This window comes from Ranitomeya variabilis, chromosome 4 (assembly GCF_051348905.1).
Source record: "Ranitomeya variabilis isolate aRanVar5 chromosome 4, aRanVar5.hap1, whole genome shotgun sequence".
Classification (NCBI taxonomy): Eukaryota; Metazoa; Chordata; class Amphibia; order Anura; family Dendrobatidae; genus Ranitomeya; species Ranitomeya variabilis.
The window spans coordinates 272,917,607-272,942,687 of NC_135235.1; the positions used below are offsets into that span (position 1 = coordinate 272,917,607).

General features: G+C 41.4%; 1 protein-coding gene across 1 annotated transcript in view; it reads right to left on the reverse strand.

Annotated features, from left to right (window-relative positions):
- The window catches only part of LOC143764424 (5-hydroxytryptamine receptor 3A-like), a 29,693-nt gene extending 17,181 nt beyond the window's left edge, over positions 1 to 12,512 (reverse strand). The window contains exons 1-7 of the mRNA XM_077249965.1: positions 12,041 to 12,512; positions 9,898 to 10,049; positions 9,307 to 9,351; positions 7,637 to 7,746; positions 6,303 to 6,472; positions 4,899 to 5,056; positions 2,148 to 2,358 (exon numbers count right to left, since the gene is read on the reverse strand). Of these exons, the coding sequence (XP_077106080.1) occupies positions 2,148 to 2,358; positions 4,899 to 5,056; positions 6,303 to 6,472; positions 7,637 to 7,746; positions 9,307 to 9,351; positions 9,898 to 10,049; positions 12,041 to 12,134 (940 nt within the window). The 5' untranslated portion in view covers positions 12,135 to 12,512. The remainder of the gene's footprint in view (positions 1 to 2,147; positions 2,359 to 4,898; positions 5,057 to 6,302; positions 6,473 to 7,636; positions 7,747 to 9,306; positions 9,352 to 9,897; positions 10,050 to 12,040) is intronic.
- Positions 12,513 to 25,081: the final 12,569 nt, after the last annotated feature.

Consider the following 25,081-nt stretch of genomic DNA (forward strand, 5'->3'; position numbering starts at 1 on the left):
TAAACAAACATATATATAACAGAAATTCATACAGAAGATTAATCATTTGAAACAGGAAATAAAAACAAATATACAAATAAAAAAAGTAAATAAGAAATATGCAAAAATTATACTAAATGGTTTGTTTCTTGATTGTTCTCCATGAGTGCACAGCTTTCCTGCCTCCTGCTTACTGGGGAACAGTGCGCTTCTGAAGATTGACAGTTCAGGCTGGCTGCTGGACATCACATATTCCAAGCAGAGTCAGCTTTGGAGGATTCCAAGGAAATTAAGTTGGCCGGATGCAGAGATTTTGCCAATTTCAGAGCATTAAGTTTCTAAAGTAAAAAGCCTGTAAGTTCTCACTACTTGCCAAGAAGATGAGACAAGGCTGATAAACTGCAGCGGTGGGCGGTTACTAAGGCAATGAACTAAAAATCCCTCTGTTGTTGAAAATGGAAAAGATTTTTAAAGGGAACCTGTCACCCACAAAATCGAAGGTGAGCTAAGCCCACCAGCATCAGGGGCTTATCTACAGCATTCTGGAATGCTGTAGATAAGCCTCCGATGTATCCTGAAAATGAGAAAAAGAGGTTAGATTATACTCACCCAGGGGCTTGATTTTACAAGCATTTTGCAGATTTACATGATGATAATCCCTTTAAAACGTAAAAATCGTTCCTGTGCTTGTCAATGATCAATACAATTTCAAGGGGTTTTCCAAGATGCAAATATTGATGAATTATCCAAGGCTAGGGTCGGACCACCCTACTTTTTGTCATCCGAGAAGGTCGGGCTGATTATGATAATCTTGCACTGATCAGAGTTTAATCAGAGTGTGATCATAATGTTAAAATTTTCTCCGATGAGGAGAGGATAGAAAAAAAAAAATTCTCTATCTTCTCCAGTCTCAGACGTCATCCGAGTGCAGTCCGATATTTTCTGCAGACTCATTGACTTGCATTATCAAGTGCAATCCTACAAAAGTTTCCAACTTGGACATGCTGCAGACTAAGGAAAAAAATCAGACATGTCCACAGCCCCATAGATTAACATTAGTCCGAGTGTGATCCGATGGTTCGTCACGTCAGATCACACTCGGACTGATAATGCGGTTGTCTGCTCGAGTCCTAAGCATAGGTCATTGATGATAGATCATCGGGAATTCATTCAGCACCCCCTATGATCAGCCAGTTTAAGGATATTGCATCACTTCAAATTTTCAAAGCTCCATTTATCGTGAAGTGGCCATGAATTTTATCACGGTTTTCTCCTAATTAATTGAATGATAGAGACCTGCGGAACCACTCAGAGACACAATAAAATTCACTGCACCACGGCCCCATCAATCAGATGATCAATGGAAACCACCACCATTATGGTTTTATGACTTATATTAAGCATAGGTCATCAATATCAAAGTTTGGGGAACCCATTTAATATCTGCTCAAATCAAATTGGACTTTGGAGTATTTTTTTGTTTTTTAGGTCAACTTTTAGATCCAGATCCAGAAGAAGCCAAAGGGACTGTACAGTCAATGAATATTATTATGACTATCATGGTACGTAGGGTTAATCGATCGGTCTGTTCAGGAAGTACCCTGACAACCGTTGTGTCAGGATCAGGTATTTGTATTCTGCCGAATCTACTCTTTAATCTCTTTTTGCTTTGAAAGCAGATGTTCATTTTTCTTTCTCCTCTCTAATGCGCTCTTCTTCATTACATCTGTTTTCCTTTTATTACCTCATAGACATTGATGTATCTGTTCAGATCATTAATTTTTATTGTCCTTCAACATCTCAATAATATTCAGACATAATTTTACTATTTGATTTTTCTGTACCGATATCCTTTTTGGCAGCAATAAAATCACGAAAGCCTTGGAAACATAATTAAACTCCGGGACACAATGGACCATGGTTGCTCAAGGAGAGGAACCGGGGCGTTCAATAAAAAGTATTAAGATTTATCGCAGGATAAAGGGATTAATTATCGAGCAATGGAATAGACTTGATATATTTGTTTGACAGAATAAAGTATAATATGTTATCATAGAATCCTAGAATGTTAGAGTTGTAAGGGACCTCCAAGTCATCGTGTCCAACCCCCTGCTCAATGCAGGACTCACTAAACCATCTCAGACAGGTGTCTGTCCAGCCTCTGTTACCTATTAATGGGGTCCCGATGGCCGTAGCTGGCAGTGTGTCAGATACAATGATGAGAAACACGGAGTAGCCAAGAAGGAGCGTAATCTTGAAGGAAACTCTTTCTCCGCTATCAGGGGGTAGATAGAAACCTATTATATCCATGACCATAAGGAACATACTCGGGAGAAGTAGGTTCACGGCATAGAAGAGGGGTCTTCTTTTGATAACAACCTGCAAAAAAAAATTACATTACAAAGAAAGTTGAACAAATTACATAAAGGACTTATGTAAGAAAAGCAACTACGGTAACTTCATACATAAATCAGTCAAATGCTTAAAAGTCAGGGGCCACCAAAAAAATCCCCACATTATGGAGCCAGTTATGATGCCAAGTACATGAGTGCCTGATGTTTGCTTCCCTCTATGTCCTTTCCATTACTCTTAAAGAGGTTTTCTGGTTTCAGAAACCACCTTTCCCCCAGCTGCAGTTTATCGTAACAAAACAATCTGTGCTTTATCCACCCTACTTGGGTCCAGCACTGAGTGTCCACCGCTCCTGGTGTCTGTTATGGTCTGCATCACCCACGTCAAGTCAACAGGCTGCAGCCAATCAGTGAGCTAAACAGTCTAGGCCGCTCATGACATTAGCTCGAGGTAGAGCTCAGTGATTGGCTGCGGCATTGTCAATGTGACCTCAGCACTGCAGACAATGGAAGCAGCAGCAGCAGCAGTGACTCAGCATTGGATCCAATAAGGGAGGAGTAAAGCTAATTGATATTTTAAAACAAACTGCAGAGTTTTTCAAAAATCAGAAAACCCCTTTAAGGTGCCCTAAGATAACAGTATTCAACTTTTGTCCTAAGTCACATTTCAAGGCTCGTTAAAGGGTCAGTCGTAACTTGTAGGATCACTGCTTCCATCATGTGGCGCTATAGAGTTCAAGTCCTCTTCCTCTCTGAAGAGGTAATTTTGCACATAGAAAACTAGGCATAGCCAAGTGGAGTCCTAAAATGCAGCAAAATTATTAATAACAGTCTTTGCAATTTTGCTTAACAATCATGGTGTAAAGTAACCCGGCAAGAAGTTGAGATTAGCACTAGATAGAAGTCCAATATTTAATGTAAGAATTGCAAAATTCCAGCAAAACTTTATGTAAAGTAAGATAAAAGAAAGGAGGATAAAATAGAGAAAAGTGTCTTACATTATTATTATTATTGTACATTTTTATAGCGCCATTTATTCCATGGCGCTTTACATGTGAAAAGGGGCAAATATAGACAAATACAACTAAACATGAGCAAAAAACAAGGCACTAACAGGTACAGAATGAGAGAGGACCCTGCCTGCGAAGGCTCACAGTCTACAGGGGACAGGTGAGGATACACTAGGAGAAGGTAGATCTGGTTGTACACTGGTTCAGTAGGTTGAGGATCACTGCAGGCTGTATGCTTGTCGGAAGAGGTGAGTCTTCAGGTTTTGAAGGTTTCTATGGTAGGTGAGTCTGATGTGTTGTGGTAGAGAGTTCCAGAGTATGGGGGAAGCACAGGAGAAGTCTTGGATGTGGTTGTGGGAAGAAGAGATGAGAGGGGAGTAGAGGAGGAGATCTTGAGAGGATCGGAGGTTGCGTGCAGGAAAGTACCGGGAGACCATGTCACAGATGTATGGAGGAGATAGGTTGTGGATAGCTTTGTATGTCATTGTGAGAGTTTTGAACTGGAGTCTCTGGATGATCTGAAGCCAATGAAGGGCTTGGCATAGGGGAGAGGCTGGGGAATAGCGGGGAGACAGGTAGATTAGTCTGGCAGCAGCATGTAGGATAGATTGGAGGGGTGCGAGACTGCTAGAGGGGAGGCCAGAAAGTAGGAGGTTGCAGTAGTCAAGCAAGGAGATGATAAGGGCATGCACTAATGTTTTTGTGGTGTCGCAGTCAAGGAATGCGCGGATCGGGGAGATATTTTTGAGTTTGAGACGGAAGGAGGAGGCAACTTCTTGGATATGTGGCTTGAAAGAGAGGGCAGACTCAAGGATCACCCCGAGGCACCGGGCGTATGGGACTGGGGAAAATGAGCAGCCATCTTACATCTAGCAAAATGCACCAAATCTACCGCAGAGAGTAGACCATATGTCCGTCCTGCCTGGTGTAAATTCTAAGCTGTCTAAATTAAAGACGGGATTAAAAAATTGCCTCTTTGGACTGTTATCTGCGCAAACAATCCAATGATGAAAGGTGACCTGTTATCAGTTTTAGGCTGCTGAACCAAAGGCGGCATAAAATCCTGATTGTTTTTCTTATTGGAAAATTGCAAAGAGCTATGAGGGAGTATAGATTTAAGAGCAAGATACTGTGCGAAAAGTCCAGGTATGGGAGAAAATGTCCACTGGGCAATTTCCCTCCAGCTGCCTTGGGAGAGCTCTCCCTATAAGCAAACCGGGAGAGACCTGTCAATCAAGCTGAGCCAGATGGAGGGAAGCATCCAATGGACACTTCTCCCTGCTCCTGGCTGGACTCTTCTTATAGTTGCCTGTATGTTTTCTTAGAAATCTTTTTGGAAGCAGTGATGTCATTGGGTTATTTGATGGGTTATATGGAGGATTATTCAGCTGATCACTAGATTTGGCAGGGTGTGTGCCACAAGTGCTAAGAGCCAGGGGCATGCACCTACAAATCACTCAGCCCCAGGGTATTTTGCTACAGGAGCGTGAAACTTATATTTTACCCTTGAGACTAACAAATGCAAACTAAGACCCATTGCACGATAGCCAAAACTCACATGGAACTTCAATTCTGCATAGCTGTCCTCATTTTCCACGAACATCCGGTACTGAGACAACACGTAGAGAAGCTCCCACTCGCCTTTGTTCATGAAAACACTTTTGTCTTCCTTCACTTCTTCAGGGGTCCGCCATAAAGACACATTGATGTCCTGAACTGGAGGAAATAAGCCAAAGTGCCGTCAATCTCTTTGCAGTTAATCACAGTTGAGAATATTGTGAATTCAACTCATAAAATAACAATTTATATATACGAAATATGCTGAAAATTACGGCACAGCAAATTCAGGTAAATGTGGATGACTTTTGTGTTTGTGACTTATGGCATCATTGTAGAGTTTATTTTCATATAAATGATCTTTTCATATGAAGTTCAGTATTAAAAATGTCTTGTCATTGCAAACCAGAGTGGTGATAACTAGAGTTGAGCGAATATGTTCGGAATCGGTCACCATATCTGAAGTTGCCATATTCGTGCTATATCTGTACCCTATTCATGCCAAATTTATATGTGACGATGAATTCCGAACATATTCATTCAGTTCTACTCCCATTGACTCCAATGACGTTCGGCGAATATTGCAAATACAATATTCACCACCGATCGTAATCGGAACCGAAAGTTAAAAAAAATTCGCTCACCTCTAGTCGTAACCAATCTACTTCTGATTTAGACTATTATTACTTAAATTAAATCGGCTAGCTTGGATATACTGTGCAATCCACTGACAGCACGCTATAGGGTAGGAGGAGATGAGCAGACTGATATATAGGTTTGTGGGAAAATATTCAGTATAACTTGTACCTAATTCATTGAAATCTCAGCTCAGTCTATGCTGAGGAGTCCAGTGGGCGGCCCTAGTTTATGATTGACAGGGCTCTTTGTACGAACATTTCTTTTTTTTTCATCTACATCAAAAAACATACCTATCCCAAATTAAGTCTCAAATTTCCAACATCTGTACCATATAGTGGCACACATGATGGTGTGATGATTTTATGAATAATGCAAAAATGCTATTTATTCACCAATAATTCTGAGTATATATAATTTTTTTCACAGTTTAAAAAGGACCTATAACTTCTCATTTTTTTAATAACGGTGTGTTGTGCCGTTCCTCTGTTATTCCACTGAAAAATGAACAAATAAATGGACAGCTGGATGTTACTAGTGGGCGTATCACTGCACTGTCTGATACTGTCCAATCAGAGCTGCCAGTGTAGAGACACGCCCTTCCAACAAGGGGAATGGTAACACCCAGGAGGAATGAAAGAATGAGAATTCTAAGAAAAGATGATCCAGAATTGATATTTCATGAATAATACAAATCTTTTCTAAACAGACATGTCAGGTGAAATATCTTTTTTTAAGACTGTTGACTGTTTAAGGATGCAGAACTTACTTGTATGGAGCCAGCTGGTGAACGTCAGGGAGCAATTCTGCAAATCAAACGGGAAGTTGTAGATATTGAGGCTGCAGGCAGTCACCACTTGGATGGGCTTGTAGTTCTGCACCCGCCCTTCATGGTTGACGTAGACGTAGGGAATATCTGGAGACTTGCCAACATCCACACTGAGAGTCATAAAATAATTTCTTTAAAAAATTCCTTAAAAAAATATCCAATTTAAACCATATAGAGGAGAGACTCCATTTGTCCATGACATTGACTGTTGTGTACCAAAACTATATAATGTACAGTTAATGTAATGCAGTCAATAATACTACATCTGATATGCCTGTGGGATAAGTGAGCAACATGTCCTTACAACTACTTCTTTGATAGGGCCATGCTCCTTTCTTAATTTCTCATCAGGTTATGGATACTAAGTGACAAACCATAGCAGAGGTCCACCAGCTTCAAGGTGACAAACCATAGCAGAGTTCCACCAGCTTCAAGGTGACAAACCATAGCAGAGGTCCACCAGCTTCATGGTGACAAACCATAGCAGAGGTCCACCAGCTTCATGGTGACAAACCATAGCAGAGGTCCACCAGCTTCATGGTGACAAACCATAGCAGAGGTCCACCAGCTTCATGGGTCTTATTAGCAGTTCTCTGACCTGACTCTAGGACATGAGCTAATAGATTTGGCCTAGAACTAATCCAGGGAATCCAGGGAGTGGTCTCTAAGAGTACGTGCACATGATGCCTTTTTCAGATTCTATTGCTTCTTTTTTAGCATTTTTTGTTGTTTTTCTCTTAGCACTTTTTTGCCATTTTTGACAACTAGTGTTTTTTTTGTTTTTTTTTCATCTTTTCAGCATTTTGTGATATTGTTTGTACTGGTGTTTTCTGCTGTTTTTCATTCCATTCATCAATGAAGATTAGTGTTTTTTTCAAACAAAAACGCTGTGAAAAAGCTCAAAAAGACACCCTTGAATCTTCCCATTGACTTGCATTGTAAGTATATAACATCTTCAGAGCTGAAAATGCCTGAAGAATGGACCGGTCACTTCTTTTTTTTGGGAAACCTGAAGCTGTTAAAAAATGCTTGAAGGACTGAAGATAAAAACAGAGAGCTGTGTGATGGTGGAGGAGAAGGAGGACGCATAGACTTGGCCTAAGAGTCCCTGGGTATATTTAACGATACCACTCATACCCTGTGTACAGGTGTGTCACTTTTTTTGGAAAAAGCAGCCATGATTTGCTATGCGTGAACTCCCCATTTAGTTAGTTCTTTAAATATAAAAAAAAATATATAAAAATAATATAAAAGGCAAATAGGATGTTACCTACAATTCATTGATCAGAATATCGGGGACCCAGATCTTCTCAGTCGGGATGGATATTTGGGTCACATTTTCATACTCTTTTGGATTCCACTTCAGAAATTCATCAACCCAAAACTATTAAAAATGCAAAGAAGAACCGTTGTCAATATCAATGATTTAATGACTGCGGTAGCTTTTAGGTTAGTAAATCTCACAAACGCACAACTAATGTGATTCCTATTTATGCGATCATTGATGCAAATCTGTTAATGAGCTGCAAAAAAGGAACATAGCAATAAATGAGGAATATGGTGGTTCAGAGTCCGCGCAGCCCAAGGTTCAAAGATCCGATCACACACGAAGGTGAAGCATGAATGCGGTTTATTTTGTTGACGCGGTTCAAGATTTTCAAACCTCTTCATCAGGACCAAACCACAATGATCATGCCGGTAGTGTGAGACAGGCCCAATATCGGACTAGGGTGCCAAGGGCCCACCAGTAACATTGACTTTGGGGGCCCATTTTTCACCTGTACACAAATATTATTATACGACCCTGGTTCACAAATTTACCAATATCAGGCCTGTCTTCTTCAGACAATTGCAGCATGTTTAAAGCATCAGGAGGCCCAAAACTGTCTCTAGGAGACCAGTTTGGGGGGCACATTCCCCTCTGCCCCCTGTCCAGCCCACCCATGACTATGAGTAATGAAATAATGAAGGTGCAAGTCATTGTCTTATAAAATGTTACTATGATATTCAAATTGAGCACCAAATTAATATCTAGATCTCTTAGTCTGAATGAGGCTGATGCACTTACTTTGTAAATCGATATCAGAATGACTATAAAATCCTGCTATTAAAATTAGCACTTTATGAGTCCGGCTAAAGCATGAGAAATATAATTAGTCATAGATTGTTCAGTCTCCACCCAACCAACTGCTATTGAGCAGTGTGACATCTCAGCAGTAGCAGGGAGGAGGGACACTGGGGGGCTGTTAATCAGGCAAAGTGTGCAGAGATTAAGTACTATACAGGCATTCCAGATAAAGAGTTAGACCGCTGATGAGTCCAAGTGCATTTAGTCTCTACCCAACCAGCCTTCCTAATAGCTGCAGCTTATACTGAGCAGAGTGATATCTCAGCAGGGAGGAGGGACACTGAGGAGCTGTCAATCAGGCTAAGTGGATGGAGATTCAGCAGCAGAGAGATGGAGGTACACCGAGAGGCTCTGAATGGTGATAGTTTGGCAGAGATTCAGCAGCAGAGAGGAGGGACTCTGAGGATCTGTCAATCAGGGTAGGTGGGTGAAGATTCAGGAACAGCAGGGATCAGCGAAATTGAGGATCCGTCAGTCAGGCTTGCTGGGCCAGTATTGAGTTAAAACTTTCACTAAAGAGAGAACTCATGAGTCCAAGTGTATTCAGTCTCCACCCACCGGCCTGACAAATAACTGAAGCTTGTACTAAGGTCTCAGCAGCAGCAGGGAGGAGGGACACTGTCAATCCGGCTAGAAGATCAATATTGAGTTTGCCCTTTCACAAATAATTATACAGCCATTCTGACATGGATTTTTAAGTAAGTACATCAGCCTCATGAGGTCTAAGAGTTTTATTTATTAATATATGCAGTTTGCATTGTGACAGATTCATTTGAAATTCATACTTTTTGATGCAGCACAGTTTGGTCAAGTTACCTGTCTATACCATATGTACGTTGTAAGGACCTGGTTCTTTTCATCCTAAGAGGAAAGAATAATTTATTAAATAATCATCATGTGAAATTAAATGTCATCAAAAATAGTTTTCCTACTGTAATGTAAGATCACTACACTCCATACAGCATTTTTTGCATTGGGTACATTATCAAATCCGTGTGTGAAGGGGGCTGGCTGACTGCTCTTTGCAGTAGCTAAGCCAGCTCCCTTCTTTTTCTTTGCATTGATAAGATAAGGGAGATGAGGAAGCAGCCAGCCTCCCCATGTGTCGACCCAGGAAATATCCTAATTACAGCACAATAAAGAGTACAACATAATAAGAGTATTATGCTTCTATATAGAATAAAATAGGACCGATGTCACCACTGAATGTCTACAGATTAATAGCACTAAAGTCATCAAATAATTGGGAAATGAATAATGGCTTCATCTTAATCTGAGTTTAGTGACCTCCGGATGCCCTTGACGTTACATTATATGTTCATGGTCACAACTATCTACCATTTGTTACTATAAACCGGTGGTATTCCTATGTCTGTGTAGGGATCACAGATGTCACATTGCACTCACCACTCCTAATATAGCGTATACCATGACATCTATCAGCACGGTGGTGGTCTGCCTCCAGTCAAGCACTGGTCTCACCCCCTTCTTGTATCCCTCCATCAGTTTGTCAGAAAGACGCAGCAGGGCCGGCTTGGGAGCATTATCTGCCCTGTTTGCTGCAATTTAAAGGACAAATCACATATTTACTATGGCGTTACAGTATCTAATAGAACAATGCATGTTTGTGCTACTTTGTGCCAAAGACGTGGGCGAATCAGGACTCCATGGCTGTATCACAACACTCGTGACAAAATTCTGGAATTTTGCAAATATTTTAACATGGTCGGACTCAAATTTCCAACCAATAGAAAATATTTAGGTTATGCTACGATCGTGGTGATTTTAGTAAGAATATGGATCATCCGTTCTTTGTCTTTACTGCAGCGGAATAGTTCTATATAAACAGCAGCTGCTGCACATGATCCCAACTACCATCTGACACCCCAAGGACTCGGTTTAGACAGACGCAATCATGTGGTTGCACATTAACTGTTGACTGACATCAGTTTCATCATCCATTATTAACTTTTGCCCAAAGTCATTGTATATTACATATATATATATATATATATATTTATATATATATATATATATATATATATATATACATATATTTATATATATATATATATATATATATATATATATATATATATATATATCCACACACTGACACACTGTGAATATAACTGTGAATATAAATATATATATATATACACTGTGAGTATCATATATATTTATACATATACTGTGAAAAAAATATATATTATATATAGGTGTGTATGGTCAATGTGTAATAACTAAGTACAGCAGATAAAAAAAATTGTAGTAACGGTCCATTCAACTTTTTTGTTTGTTGAAGACAGCATATATACAAAGTATGTGATGTTCTTCATTTCTTGATTGCTATCCTATCTAACAAAAAAGTAAAATGCAACCGTTTTGCACTGTGAATCCAGACAAAAAAAAAAGCAGAACAGGATTGAATGGGACAAAATGCAAACTGATGACAACAAAGTAGCTAAAACCTCATAGAAAAGCTGTGATAATGTAACAGCTAGGTATGGAAATGTTTATACTTTTACGATAAGGCACTGCCTATAAATCAGTCTCTTTGCACCATCTTGATGACTTCAATGAGAATCAGTAGTCCCCAAAGTACCAGACAGGCACAAACCCATTAGAATGGAAACAATGATGTTCACCCTCTCATGTCCTGAGTGAATGGGACCAGGGGACCATATAAATATGTGTTGTGTGTGTGTGTGTGTGTGTGTGTGTGTGTGTGTGTGTGTGTGTGTGTGTGTGTGTGTGTGTGGTGTGTGTGTGTGTACATATACAGCTCTGGCGAAAATTAAGAGACCACCGCATCAAAACCCTGTCATGGGCAGCCCAATCTCCAGACCTGAACCCCATTGAAAGCCTCTGGAATGTAATCAGGAGGATGACGGATAGTCACAAGCCATCAAACAAAGAAGAGCTGCTTACATTTTTGCCCCAGAAGCAGTGTGAAAGACTGGTGGAAAGCATGCCAAGACGCATGAAAGCTGTGATTAAAAACCACGGTTATTCCACAAAATATTGATTTCTGAACTCTTCCTGAGTTAAAACATTAGTATTGTTGTTTCTAAATGATTAGGAACTTGCTTTCTTTGCATTATTTGAGGTCTGAAAGCACTGGGGGATTTTTTTTTTTATTTTGACCATTTTTCTTTGTCAGAAAAAAACATACAAAATGTATTGCTTGGATATTCGGAGACATGTTGTCAGAAGTTTATAGAATAAAAGAACAATTTACATTTTACTCAAAAATATACCTACAAAGAAAAAAATCAGACAAACTGAACATTTTGCAGTGGTCTCTTAATTTTTGCCGGAGCCGTGTATATTCAGCAGAGACAAGATTAACTCTTTCCACAGCTCTCGATGATATCCATGGCACTGTGCCATCTATTGTTCTGCATTATCTTAAAGCCAAGAGTTGATGGGATACAAACCCAAGTAGAATAACTTATCTGTGCTACATCTTTATATCTGTACTCCCCAGATAGTGCACGTATATAGACCTACCATATATGATAATATAATACTGCGAGGCAGCACTCACCTGCACTGATCATGAGGAGGGCAGGGACCAGAACACTGTGGTGGATCCAGCATCTTCTTGGCACCATCGTGTCCAATAGCTTCAGATATAACATGTGATGTAATTAGGCACCCGGAGATGTAGGGTGTGCGCCCTACTGAGAAGTGCTTGGAGAGCTGTATCTCACACCGTCCTTTCGCCACGTCCTTCTCGCAGCTCTTGGCTTGAAGTCTTGGTGTTGGTTATTGCCCAAGTTGCCGTTGGATTGGCACTGCCCTTTTAGGCCCAATGGAGGGTTGATCTTTGAGTTTAACTTGGTGTTGTATCTTTTTTTTTGCTTTTTATCACTAATTTCTATTCGTTTTCTTCCTTCGGCATCAGACTCATCTGTTCCTTGCTGTTAATAATCTTTCATCCGTAAGATTTCAGAATTGACCTAAATACCCGTTCTACCCCCTAGACATTCTTCCGTCCATCCATCTCTTCTGTTCCTTTTTTTACTCGACGTTTAGTAACTTTCCTGGATATGTTTTCCTGCTGTCAGCATCTGGCATCTTGTCACTCCTCTGCGTGATGTCACCCTGTAATCTAAGGAGTCAGGCTGAACCCATTGCCCCCTGCTCCCTTGCCCATTAGTACTGTCATGTCCACTCAATGCTAATCAGGCAGACGGATGGTTTTGCACAGAGCAATTAGCTACCTGAGATCCGATTAACCCTTCTTCGGCCACATCTACCTTGCAGAAATGCTCGTATGCCATTTCTTTGAAGCCGATGATTCAGAGGTCATAATTATGGATAAGGTTTCAGGACATCGAATTTTATGCAGGATGAATATGAAGGATGCAGACCTCAAGTCTGGGCTGTCTCTGACTTTAGTGTGGTTGCCTTCCAATTGCTATTTCTTAAAGACGGTCGGCGGATTTTGAGTCGTATTGAGGAGCGGTGAGTTTCATCTGAATGTGTAAGTCTTTATTAACCTTGCAAAACAGGGGCAATGATAAGGTGGACTGGCAGGGTATACTGTAGGTGGCCCAAAGATCAAATCAGACTTCTGGTCCAGGAACCCAGATCTCCAGTTGACCGCCACTTTGAAGTGTACGGATACAATTAGATCCTGTGGTAGAGCAAGGAGTCGTAGGCTCCCTGCCCCACTACTCACATTCTTGTAGGTCACAGGCTGCCGTAGACTTACAGCCTCCAAGATGTCAGTGTCATGGGGCAGGTGGTGCAACAAAGTCACTGCATTGGGCCACCTGTGCCGACCCGTTATGTGTGCAGCGCAGAAGAGTATAGGTGAGTATAAACTACATTCATTTTTACAGGAGGGAACAAAGGTGGGCTTAATTCTTTTGGAAGAGGCACTCAGGGGGCTTTATTTTTTGGTTACGAGGTGCTATACTTGCCTTGCCTCAAGCTCTAACAACGCACTGTGGCTAATGCCAGAGCATGGTACTTCAATGTAGGACTCAAGTTACGGAACTAGAGGCTAGTGGGGAGTAAACACTTAATTAAAAATGTATGAACACAATTGGAACCAGTTTTGTTCCTCACTTGAACAAAAAGTGCAGAAGAATCATCAGCTTTGTAGATAGTCCTGCTTTCAAAATACCTTCCATTTAATGTCTACAGCACAAATATCTTTATTGAAGCAAAAGATCACTTTGGTAACAATGTCACAACACATCAAGATTCAGTATAACTTGTTTCTTTTTATTTTTCTCAACTTTTGCTCTTTATGGGTTTAGAAGACCAGTGGGCGGTAACACTAGTGGGTAGGACAATCAGGAGACAGCCTTTTCCATTTGATTATACATAAAGAGATATCTATCAGTCACGGAGTATGGTCACCCACTTAAATTACACACACTCACATCATAAATTAGCTTAGCTTGATCAATATATAAATATATATATTTATTGTAACAGAGCGTTAGGAAAAGTGTTTGACAGCGTGTGTCACCAAGGTGACTGGCCTCGGTGATGTAATTCCCAGGACGTCTCTACCAGCAACACTAGATTATTGTGTAGTTTGTTTAAGTGGGTTGAAGGTCCAGAATTTAGGAGTAACCAAAAGATCCTGGGTGGTAAAAGTCACTGTCATACTCCAGTCCCGATCTGACAAGCTGAATGGAAGGCAACTGAGCCACCTCGGAGGGCGAGTTGTGCTGGAGCTGAACAGAGGTTTGTTGGTGAAAGCATTTAAAATTGCTTTAGTTGCTACTGCCTGCAATACCAAGATTGGTAAGACCATCACATTTACTTTGTTGCATTGTGCTTAAGAAAGGACTGATTATGTTATTCATTTGTGCTGAAGAAATTCTACTCTCATTTTGGAGCTGTAAAGGTTATGAAGGGCAATAAACTTTTTATTTTGACATTGAAACACTGTGTGGCTACCAGAGAGCTGAAACCTCTACAATATATATACTGTATATACAATAAAAAAGTGCTGTATATCAGAAATGCCAGATCATTAAACTTTTTTTTTAACATGAGCAGTAATTCTTAGTAAAATAATAGCACTGGTGTATATGGGGGGGGGGGGGAATACTCTTTGTTTTCTATATTTTGCTGATACCCAACTTATTTACAACTATCTCAGATTCAGCATGTACTAGCTTGTGTCGAGCCAAAGTGACAGACCCCACCAGACTTACAGACTAGAAGACCAAAGTAGAAATGGAGATTATTGGATACATTGGGAATAGGGAATATTATTTTGGGGGCAGAGTGTGGCACTATTTATTTTGAGGGGTCAATGAGTTTGGCACTGTTATTTAGGAGAGCACCATGTGTGACTTTAATATCTGGGTTTCTGTTAGTTGAGTACTCTAGATTAAGGACACACTTATTTTTACAATATACTATTTGGGGGCATTGGACATCACAACAGGTACAGTGATGGGTGCAGTAAAGTAGAAGCTGGGGCTCTGCAGGGACAATATTAGAAGCTTGCTGTTATGGGTTCACTTGGTCAGGTGGATTTTCAAAGCAGTAAGTCAGGGTGAATAGCACGGATAAGAGGAGATGGAGCACTTTAGTAGGTCTTGCAAAATTACATATACAGTAGATCAACAAGAACCAGGACAGCGGGGCATGCAGGATGGGACATAGACAAGCAGAGCAGAGAGCACCAGATGAAGCAGGGCCTGGTGTGCGGATACACATGTGAAATTTAGATGTAGAGGAATGGGACATTTACCTGCAGTTAATCATAAGGATTTCGGATTAGTATATGCTGTCTGGTATCTTCCAGCATTGATGCAGTTAAAATCAGGACAGTAGTGATGTAATGGTAACTGATTTGTGTTTGCAGAGGTATGGTTATGCAAACCAGTAATAGACCAGCTTGCAGAATTATGGTTTATAGCACAGATGTATGCAAACAGGCATTTGCAGCAAGTAAGTAGTTAACTGAAGGATAGCAGTGAAGTAATGGCAACTGGGCCTTAATTGCAGAGGTGAGATTCACACATGTATAGCAGAAATCAAAAGGCAAACGTGAAACTTGCTTGTTGTGATGCGTTACTTTAGTTGCAGTGGCTGAGATGTGAACAGCGCCAAGAAGAATTTTGATAATCTGGAATATGTTGATTAGCAGGGAGAGGTGTGGGCTACACCTGGATCAGATGGATTAAGGCTGGAAATAAATGCTGGTAGATAAACTGAAAGGAGTAGCAAAAGATTATTAGGCGCCAGGCTGGATCTTGAGCTAAAGGTACCGTCACACTAAACGATATCGCTAGCGATCCGTGACGTTGCAGCGTCCTGGCTAGCGATATCGTTTAGTTTGACACGCAGCAGCGATCAGGATCCTGCTGTGATGTCGCTGGTCGCTGAATAAAGTCCAGAACTTTATTTGGTCGTCCGATCGCCGTGTATCGTTGTGTTTGACACCAAAAGCAACGATACCAGCGATGTTTTACACTGGTAACCAGGGTAAACATCGGGTTACCAAGCGCAGGGCCGCGCTTAGTAACCCGATGTTTACCCTGGTTACCAGCGTAAAAGTAAAAAAAACAAACAGTACATACTCACCCAGCGTCATACCACCCCCAGCGTCTGCTTCCTGACACTGACTGAGCGCCGGCCCTAAAGTGAAAGTGAAAGCCGCTGTGCTGTTAGGGCCGGAGCTCAGTCAGTGTCAGGAAGCAGAAGCTGGGGGTGGTATGACGCTGGGTGAGTATGTACTGTTTGTTTTTTTTACTTTTACGCTGGTAACCAGGGTAAACATCGGGTTACTAAGCGCGGCCCTGCGCTTAGTAACCCGATGTTTACCCTGGTTACCCGGGGACCTCGGCATCGTTGATCGCTGGAGAGCGGTCTGTGTGACAGCTCTCCAGCGATCAAACAGCGACGCTGCAGCGATCGGCATCGTTGTCGCTATCGCTGCAGCGTCGCTTAATGTGACGGTACCTTAAGTGAAAGATGAAGCAACTCCTGACAAGCACATGGTTGCTTAGAGCAATGCTATTTCAATTCTCAGACAGCACATGGTTGCCTGAGCTAGCTTTAATACTTCTTGGGTGATGATGTCAGAGGTGTTCGTTGGATTACCACAATAAAGGACTAGCGCAAAGGCAACCCAGATTAAAGGTAGGAAGCAAAGCCTGGCACCAGAGCCAGGACAGGTGAGCAGCACATGCACAGCTTGTCAGGTAATAGGATGGGTACTGTGTCACTGTAGTGCCTGTGTTTTTGTCTGTATCTGTTACCTCCCCCGGCAAGAATGTCGACTTACTCACTGCCCTGGCCGCCCATCAGCGTCTCCTACCTCTGCTCCTGCTCCCCAGGATCTGGGCACATCTGGAAAATCTTCTGGCAGCATACTTAGGGCATGCACATGTTTCCTGTCTCTTAAAGAGACAGTGCACACTCTCCTAAAGCATCCCCAGCCAATAGCTGGGAGACACTATTTAAGGCACCTCCACCTTTTGGGAGGTGCCTGAGCAATGTTCGTGCAACGTTAGTTTATACTTACCTGCCTGCTATTAGATTCCCTTGCCTACATTGTCTAATCTGACCATGCTTTGTTTAACCTATATCCTGCTTGCGTTCCTGACCTGTCTGCTACCCAGAAGCTGCACAGTCTGAATCTGTCCCATGGGCTGTGTGGCACCCCAGGAGTTTGGGTACCACAGTAGTGCTGCCTTCCTCTCAGGGAGGGTAGTGCTATGCCTGGAGAGAAGGGGGACCAGGAGCCCGAGGCTGTCGGGCGCTGCAAGCCCCACAGCAGAACCGGAGGGCACAATCCGAACAGCATCTCTGACTTTGAGCTTTCACCTTCTACAGCTCTGGACATTGCCCTTGAGTGGCACCTGGCAGCTACCTACCACACAAGCCTGATCATCACCATCAGAGGGTCCAGTGTATACCAGGTAGCTTCTTAGTTATGTCTCTTCAGTCTAATCCTGGCCATAGCGCAGTGGATCCAAGAACCACGTGCATTACAGTCACTATGTAGGTTGTGTTCCGTAAGCGCAAGAACCAAAAATGTATGATATGCAATTTTTGCAGCCACCAGGAGAAGTCAGCAGCCATGGCGGTCAAGGCTGGATAAAGACAAATAGCAAAGTGAACAGCTCTAAGCAGAGAATATAGGGAGCGCACTGTTATGTAAAAATCTGAGCCCAAAAGTTGATCCTCTTGTCCTTTGGAAGGCCAATCCCAACTTGTTATCAAATTCTTCTAATCCTTGGTGAATATCAAAGCGATTAGTGATAGTAATGTGTCTAGTATGCCCAGGAATGACACGTCCTTGCAGGCATTGTTTAGCACCCTGCTTATACCACACCAACACCTGCACCAGCATGAATAACTCACTTTATTATCCAGACTCAATAAGAAACAAACAGCTCAGGAGGCGAGTCTCTGTCCCCGACTCACTTTAGGACTCGATCTGATTATACTACAATTACCCCTTCTAAGAGTGCTGACACCAGAGCTCCAGATAAAGTCCGGAGACGTGTGATGGCCAGGCGAGCTAATCAATTCATGTCTTTACTGGAAAAGTGTTATGTTTGCAACCTGGCTCTTCTAATTCATCAATATGTTATAGCATAGAAAGTGTAAGCTCTCTTGTCATACACACATGTGCTGCGCAGGAAAAAAACATTTAAATAATGCAATTATTATATTCATTGCTGCAACTTTGTTTTGCAAGAGCAGAAGTAACCCGAACGCAATCCTGCGGATATCATGCAAACTCCATCCAGTTGGTGCCTGGACCCAGGTGCTATAGAGCGACAGTGATAACCACTGAACCATTATACTACATTAAGCAAGGTTCTTAACACTGCTTTAGAATTCACAGGTCCTTCACCTCTATGATGTTTTCTTCTTCCATCGGGTCAGGGAGCTGATCGGTGTTCCTCTGCTCATACACCTCCCCAACCCCCCGAAAAAATAAATAAAGATGACCGTTTTCCTCCCCAGTTCAGCGGAGGTATGAAAAATATTATTTTTGTTTAAATCTTCCTTCATGGTGGCGCCGCCCTCCACATCCTGCCGCCCTAGGCAGCGGCCTCGGGTCCTTAGTGATAAAGATGGCTCTGCCTAAGTGACTAATAATTCATTATTCTCGTAGCCTCCTCGGCTCTTCGGTAAGTGAGAACACAGTTTTGTGCTGCAGCAAAATGCTTCTTATTAAATATAATTTTCTCAGTATCAGATGTTGTCAATAACCCCATGGACATAGCGAGAGATAGATCCTCTTGTAATCTGACTATTGAATCAGTGTTTTAATGTTTCCGTCTCTTGTCACCGTCCTCTCCATCTTCTATAAGAACCGAGAACCCTGGATCTTAAACACCCAGAGATTATTAAAATAGATTTTCTCTGTTTGTGTCTAGTGCATAATGAACCTGAGCTAAAGTATCGAATTCTTCCAGAATTCAATTGTCATAATGAGATTTCATTCCTGTACTGTAACGGGTGGATCTATAATTGGGTTTCTGGGAAGAAGGTTCTATGAACAAATGCTATAATCGGGATAATAAAGCAACACAGTGGATGTCAGACACTGCCTGATCAATACAATTAATATGGAAATAAAACTAAGAGGCTTAATTAAACAGAAAACAAACTAGAGATGAGTAGTAAATCAGCCACTAGACGGCGCCACTGCAAAAAAAAATTGTGCGTCGTGATGTCAGCCACTAGGTGGAGATGTTTTGTTGTTGAAGATGAATTTGCTGCCAGTTAAAGTTTTGGCAAATTAATCAAGTCCTTCATTATAAAGGAAATCTGTCAGTAAGATTGACCCCTCAAGATGCATATAGGGGTATGCAGGTCTTTGAAAGCTAAATCCATTGACACCTTTATATCTTCTATTTGTTGCTGCATTCCTGAAAAATCAGATTTTTAATTTGTATGCAGATGAGGCGTTAAGTGCTCTGGGTGTGACTGAGTCAAAATGTGAAATATTTGGCTGTAATTAAAGGGAGGCAGAATCGGGACACAATAATGAGGGTCTACAGGAACAGAGATAAAGGGTGGAGTATCCTGCAAGTTTGGGGGTGAATTTCAGCAAATGGAGTTGGGGATTTGGTCCAGATTAATGGTGTCCTCAACTCTGAGAAATCCAGGCTGATACTTATCCATCATGTAATACATCAGGGAGGCGTCTGATTGGCTCCAAATTTATTCTTCAGCCGGACGATGACTCCAAACATTTAGCCGATGTCAATAAGAATGAAGAGTCCTGGAAGTTATGATCTGATTCCACAGAGCCCTGATCTCAACATTATCCAGTCTGTAGCCCATTAATTGCAATAGGAACTGTGTAATACTTTTTATCTCCTGCGGGGGAGCTGTGGGGAGATAGCACACTAGTTCTAGTAATAGCTGATCAAAGGAGGCCCAAAAGCAGAGAGTTTATGATTTGGAGTTCCTTCTTCTATAAATTATTTGTTAAATGTACACTATCCCATCACTTTGGCATTGTGGGCACACTCACTACGGGAAGCAGAAGCAATAGTCAGAGTTGGCATCAGCACCCGGCAAACACAGGCAAGTACGGTTCTTCAAAGCACTTTGGAGGTGCCAGATCTCCATTGGCAACATCTTCCATACATGTACTCACTGTATAAATGGGGCGGTCTCAGGAGCTTTGTTGTACAGCCAGCGCCGGCGTATAACTGCTGCGATCAGAGTTAGCTCCAGTCTCAGCAGTTTAACCCCTTATATGCCACCGTCATTTGCTACAGCAGCATTTAAGAGGTTGGGAAGTGGGGGGAAGTGTCCCTCGAAATGCTCATTGACCACATTGTAAAGTGACTGCGGGGTCCGGATTGCTCATATCTCCTACTGAAGGTCTTGTGTTTGCCATGGGTGTGCACCTACGGAGCCCGGACAGTGCGCTAAGGAAATTGCTAATTTATTTTCCAATGTACTGGTATTTGCTTGTTGGTAATTTATGTTGCACTACATGACAATTTTACAACATTTCAGTATATTATACAAGTGGTCAAGCAACTGCAGGTTCACGTCCATTAGAGGGACTAATAAAAACTGTACAACCAAAAATAAGAAAAATATTTGAAATATATATATGTTCAAACAATCGTTTTTCGTAAATAAAATCTAAAAAAAAAATAAAAAATAACATTTTGGTATGTAAATGTGCAAACTAGAAAATCAAAAAAGCGGAGGGCACCATCTACTAAGATAGACTATTGGGATCTACCGGGAACATGTCATAAACAATAGCAGAAGACCAAGAGAAAAAGGTGGCGACACTCGTTGGGCTTTAGTGCCCCCCAACCTTGGACCCTCATCCTTACTGGTCATGCTCTTTAGGCATTTATTTCTTGGGTTAAGCCTATTCTCTAGCCTGATTTAAGGCTTTAGCCATTCTTTATCATACTGTGATGCTGCAATAATCTGTTCCTTATTTGTACATGTAGATATGTGAGCGGGCTTTGGCCATTCCTGCTTTCGTTTCATCCTTTGCACTAGGCACTTTATTTTCTTTGCAGCTGATTATTCAGATTTAGCATCCATTCTTTTTGCGAGTCTTTGGCATAGAACTTTGTATTTCCCCTAGGGGGTTGGGAAATGCAGTACCCCCTTTATGTCTTTTATGCATGGTCCAGTTCTGATATGAGACTATTGTCAGTATGTTATACTTTGTATAATCTATTTGTCTTCATCTGGGTTCTTGTCCGGCGGCTAGTCCCTATTGTTGGGATGTATATCACTGTTGTTTTTTTAAATGTTTTTAAATTTTGGGTGTTTGTGGTTTCTAATAAACTTTATTTTGTGTATATTTTGGTGGTCCCGGCTGTATAGCATGTCTTCTTTTTCTCTTGGTCTTCTGCTAAATGTGCAAACTACTAAAATGTAGCATGAAATATAATATAACATTAAAAAATTACAAAATGAAAAAAAAAAAATGAAATGACAAAAGCTGTAATTTTTGAAAGAAAGAAAGAAAGAAAGAAAGAAAGAAAAAGAAGGAAAGAAAGGAAGAAAGAAAGAAAGAAAAAGAAGGAAAGAAAGGAAGAAAGAAAGAAAGAAAGAAAGAAAGAAAGAAAGAAAGAAAGAAAGAAAGAAAGAAAGAAAAAAAGAAGGAAAGAAAGGAAGAAAAAAGAAAGTAAGAAAGAAAAAGAAGGAAAGAAAGAAAGAAAGAAAGAAAGAAAGAAAGAAAGAAAGAAAGAAAAAGAGATCAGAAAGGTGTATGGACCCAAAAATTATAGTAAAAAAACCTACCTTGAACAGCAAAAAATTAACTCAATCGCCCAAAAAATAAAAAAAATTCTAGCTCTTGGAAGACAAGGAGGAAAAAAGATCAAAAACAATGAGGGGCTCACTGGGGAACCTGGCATAAACCCGGAGCCGGCCGGGTAATAAGGGGTACGCCACATGACCTTCAATATTGTATCATAATATAATAATATTTATATATTTTTATATTTTACACTCAAAACCCAGAGAGCTGCTCTCAACAATGAACGCATGTAACACAAGATAAAAGAATGTCCCAGAGACCGAACGTTAAACTATTTAAAGCAATCTATGGAAAAAAATAGAATTCATGAGATTATTTTTGCCAGTTGTGAAGAATTCCATCTCGGAGTCAGCTGCAGCTGTCAGGCTCAATAATAAATAGTTATAAAGTGCCAAGACGCCGGTCCCCTCGCTGTGCTTGGAGGTGTCGGCTGCGGCAGATGATAGTGTTTACAGAATTACACGTCATTTATAATCTAACGCCATACAGCTGATGTCCGGCACTATGTGCGCATCCATTCAGAGGGGAGAGTTATTTGAATACCGGCTTGTTCATGTGCATAAATGCAATATAGGCTCCTGATTCGTTTTAGAAGATGAAGAATGAAGGGGAAGACCTATATCCATATGTCTGGGCGACATTCAATATCATTTCCAATAGAAAATGAACATGTACTAATTATGCAAGAAATGATATGTGAAAACATGGAGATAGTGGAGGGTATCACACAATGACAGCTCCGTCCAGAAGGCTTAGCGCAAAGTAGTTTGTATGCGCCTTCTCCCATTTCTTCCTCTATCTTCACCCATGTGTTACCTTCTTCGTGCGAGTCCAATACCGTGATCCTGAAGGTGCTGGTTTTACTTAGGGGGACTTGTAGAACAGGAAATGCTTGCTGGGAAACTTATATGCAAATTAGCAACTTGCCATCTTGGTGGTCTGCACTAGAAGAAACGGACGATAAGAAGATTCTGTTATGGGCATATACCCTAAATCACGCGGCAAGGCTTTGCTTTTGCTACCCTATCTGAGAGCAGTATGATGTAGTGGCAGATACCCCCCAGATCTGCCAGTTCTCTGAATGCTCAGCCCTGTATAACCCCGCCCACATCACTGATTGGCTGTGTACACTGTGTATAGGAAGAAAGCTGCCAATCAGGGGTGAGGGCGTGGCTGGACTACAGGGCAGCAAGTTTACTAGTCCTCTAGCGATAACTTCCTGCTAATAAAACTGTGATTTTATCAAACCTACAGCAAGCAGCCCAGTAAGTGACACATTGCTGGAATCGGGGTCTCTGTCTCCACATTGTGTTCCTCTTAGATTAGGTGTCAAGAACCTGGTGACCGATTATTCCCTTTAAGGGGGTCGGATATTAATTTATAGTTTAGCTATCGCTTATAGGTGGCACTAGAGATCCAGCTTTTTTGTCTCTTAGAGGAGAGCTAATTTGTATATTATCAACTAATGGATAGAAGAACTGCACCCCCAATGGCCAGGGATACATACACTGCTCAGAATTAAGGAAACACATCAACATCATAGTATAAACCGAAGTCGGTGAAACTTCAGAGATCGCAATCTGTCCAGTTAGGAAGCAGTCGCGATTGTGAATCTATGTCACCGGCTTTATTGAGAACAGGAGCATTGGAGGGAAAACAGCAATAAGACCTACAAAAGGAAATGGTGGGGGTGGTGACCACAGATGATTCATCTCCTTCCTGATGGATTCTTCTCTAGTTTTATGTTTTGTTATTGTCCTTATCACTATAGGTAGCATGAGGTAGAAACTCCAGGTTGCACAGGTCATGTGGTTCCTCGAGGTAGGCACATTTATAAAGGCAATCATGAAAAGGTAGGCAATATCTCCCAACAAAAGCATGGAGACCAGGACATGGCCCATTACACAAGAAGAGCCGAATTGGGCCGTATAATCGCATCAATCGAGCAGTGGGACCGATATCTGCTCTTTTATGTGAGAAGAAACTAATGGAGAAGCAATAGAGTCCTACAAAATGACCTCCAGCAGCTCTTGTGTCTTAACACACTGTTGGAAATAAGGTGGCATGAATTCACAGCCCGGCATCATGCAGTTGGACTGGCATTTACCAGAGAACACCAGAATTGGCAGCTCCGACATTGGTGCCACGTTCTCTTTCACCAATGACAGCAGGTTCCCACTAACCACATGTGATAAACATGAGGGAGACTCAAGAACGTTATGCTTCCTGCAAGACCGGTCTGGTGGTGGGTCAATGATGGCATAAGAGGCATTTTATTGGAAGATAGCATAAACCTTCAAGTAATAGCCAACAATTCTCTGCCTTCTGTTAGTTACCAGGATGAAGCCTTCAGAGCCATTGTTAAACCTTTACACTGGTGCAGTCTCCCTGGGTTTTTCCGATGCAGGACAATGTCCGGCCTCCTGTGGCCAGAGTGTGTAGGCAATTCCTGGTCCTCACATTCCCCAGAGTCCAAATGAGAACCTTTAGACATTGTGTACCCTGCGTCTCATCAGGCGCATGCCCACTTTGTGGTCAGTAGCACATATTGGTTCCTCCTGTGATTTCAATTTTTTACTTTGCTTTTCAGGGTGATTTGGAATCTAGACCTCCATCAGTTGACAATCTTGGTTTCCACTCAGTTTTGATAATAAATTGCACAATTTATATTCATAAAGATTGGCTCATTGAGATTGGATGTGATTTACATGTTGACAAAAAGAGAAATGATCCATCCTTTTTTCTTTTGTGATTTACATGTTCCCTTAATTGTTTTTAACTTTGTATTCTATAAAATGCGTTTGTTCAACAGCCGTATACAACATCCCACACAAGTGACTGTAAACATTCATTGTTCTTTGTGCTGAAAACTATTTTATTAACCGTTTTGCAATCTACTTTCCTTAAAAAGCAATCTGTGTGGGCAGTGTGCTTTCTATCTTACTCATCCTGGTATTTTTAAGGACGAGCTTTGAAAAATAAATATTAATTAAAATAAACTTGCTCTAAACAGGAAGTTGGAAACTGTTGATATTTCAATCATCCACACTTACAGGGGTTGTCCATGCTAATGATATTAATGACGTATCCCTGAGATCGGTGATCAATATAAGATGAGATCAGTGAGGCTCCAACACTTGAGACCCTCACCACTCTGCTGATACCAACTCTAGAGGCACCGGGTTGTAAACACTGAACAGAGCTGCTCCATTCACTGTGTAGTGGTCATGGCCAAAAATGGCAAATGAACAGTTGAGCTTGGTTATGTCATGCTGTTACGGCCTTCGGTAAAGAAGGGGACCTCTAACTGTCCCAGTAACTGGACCTTAA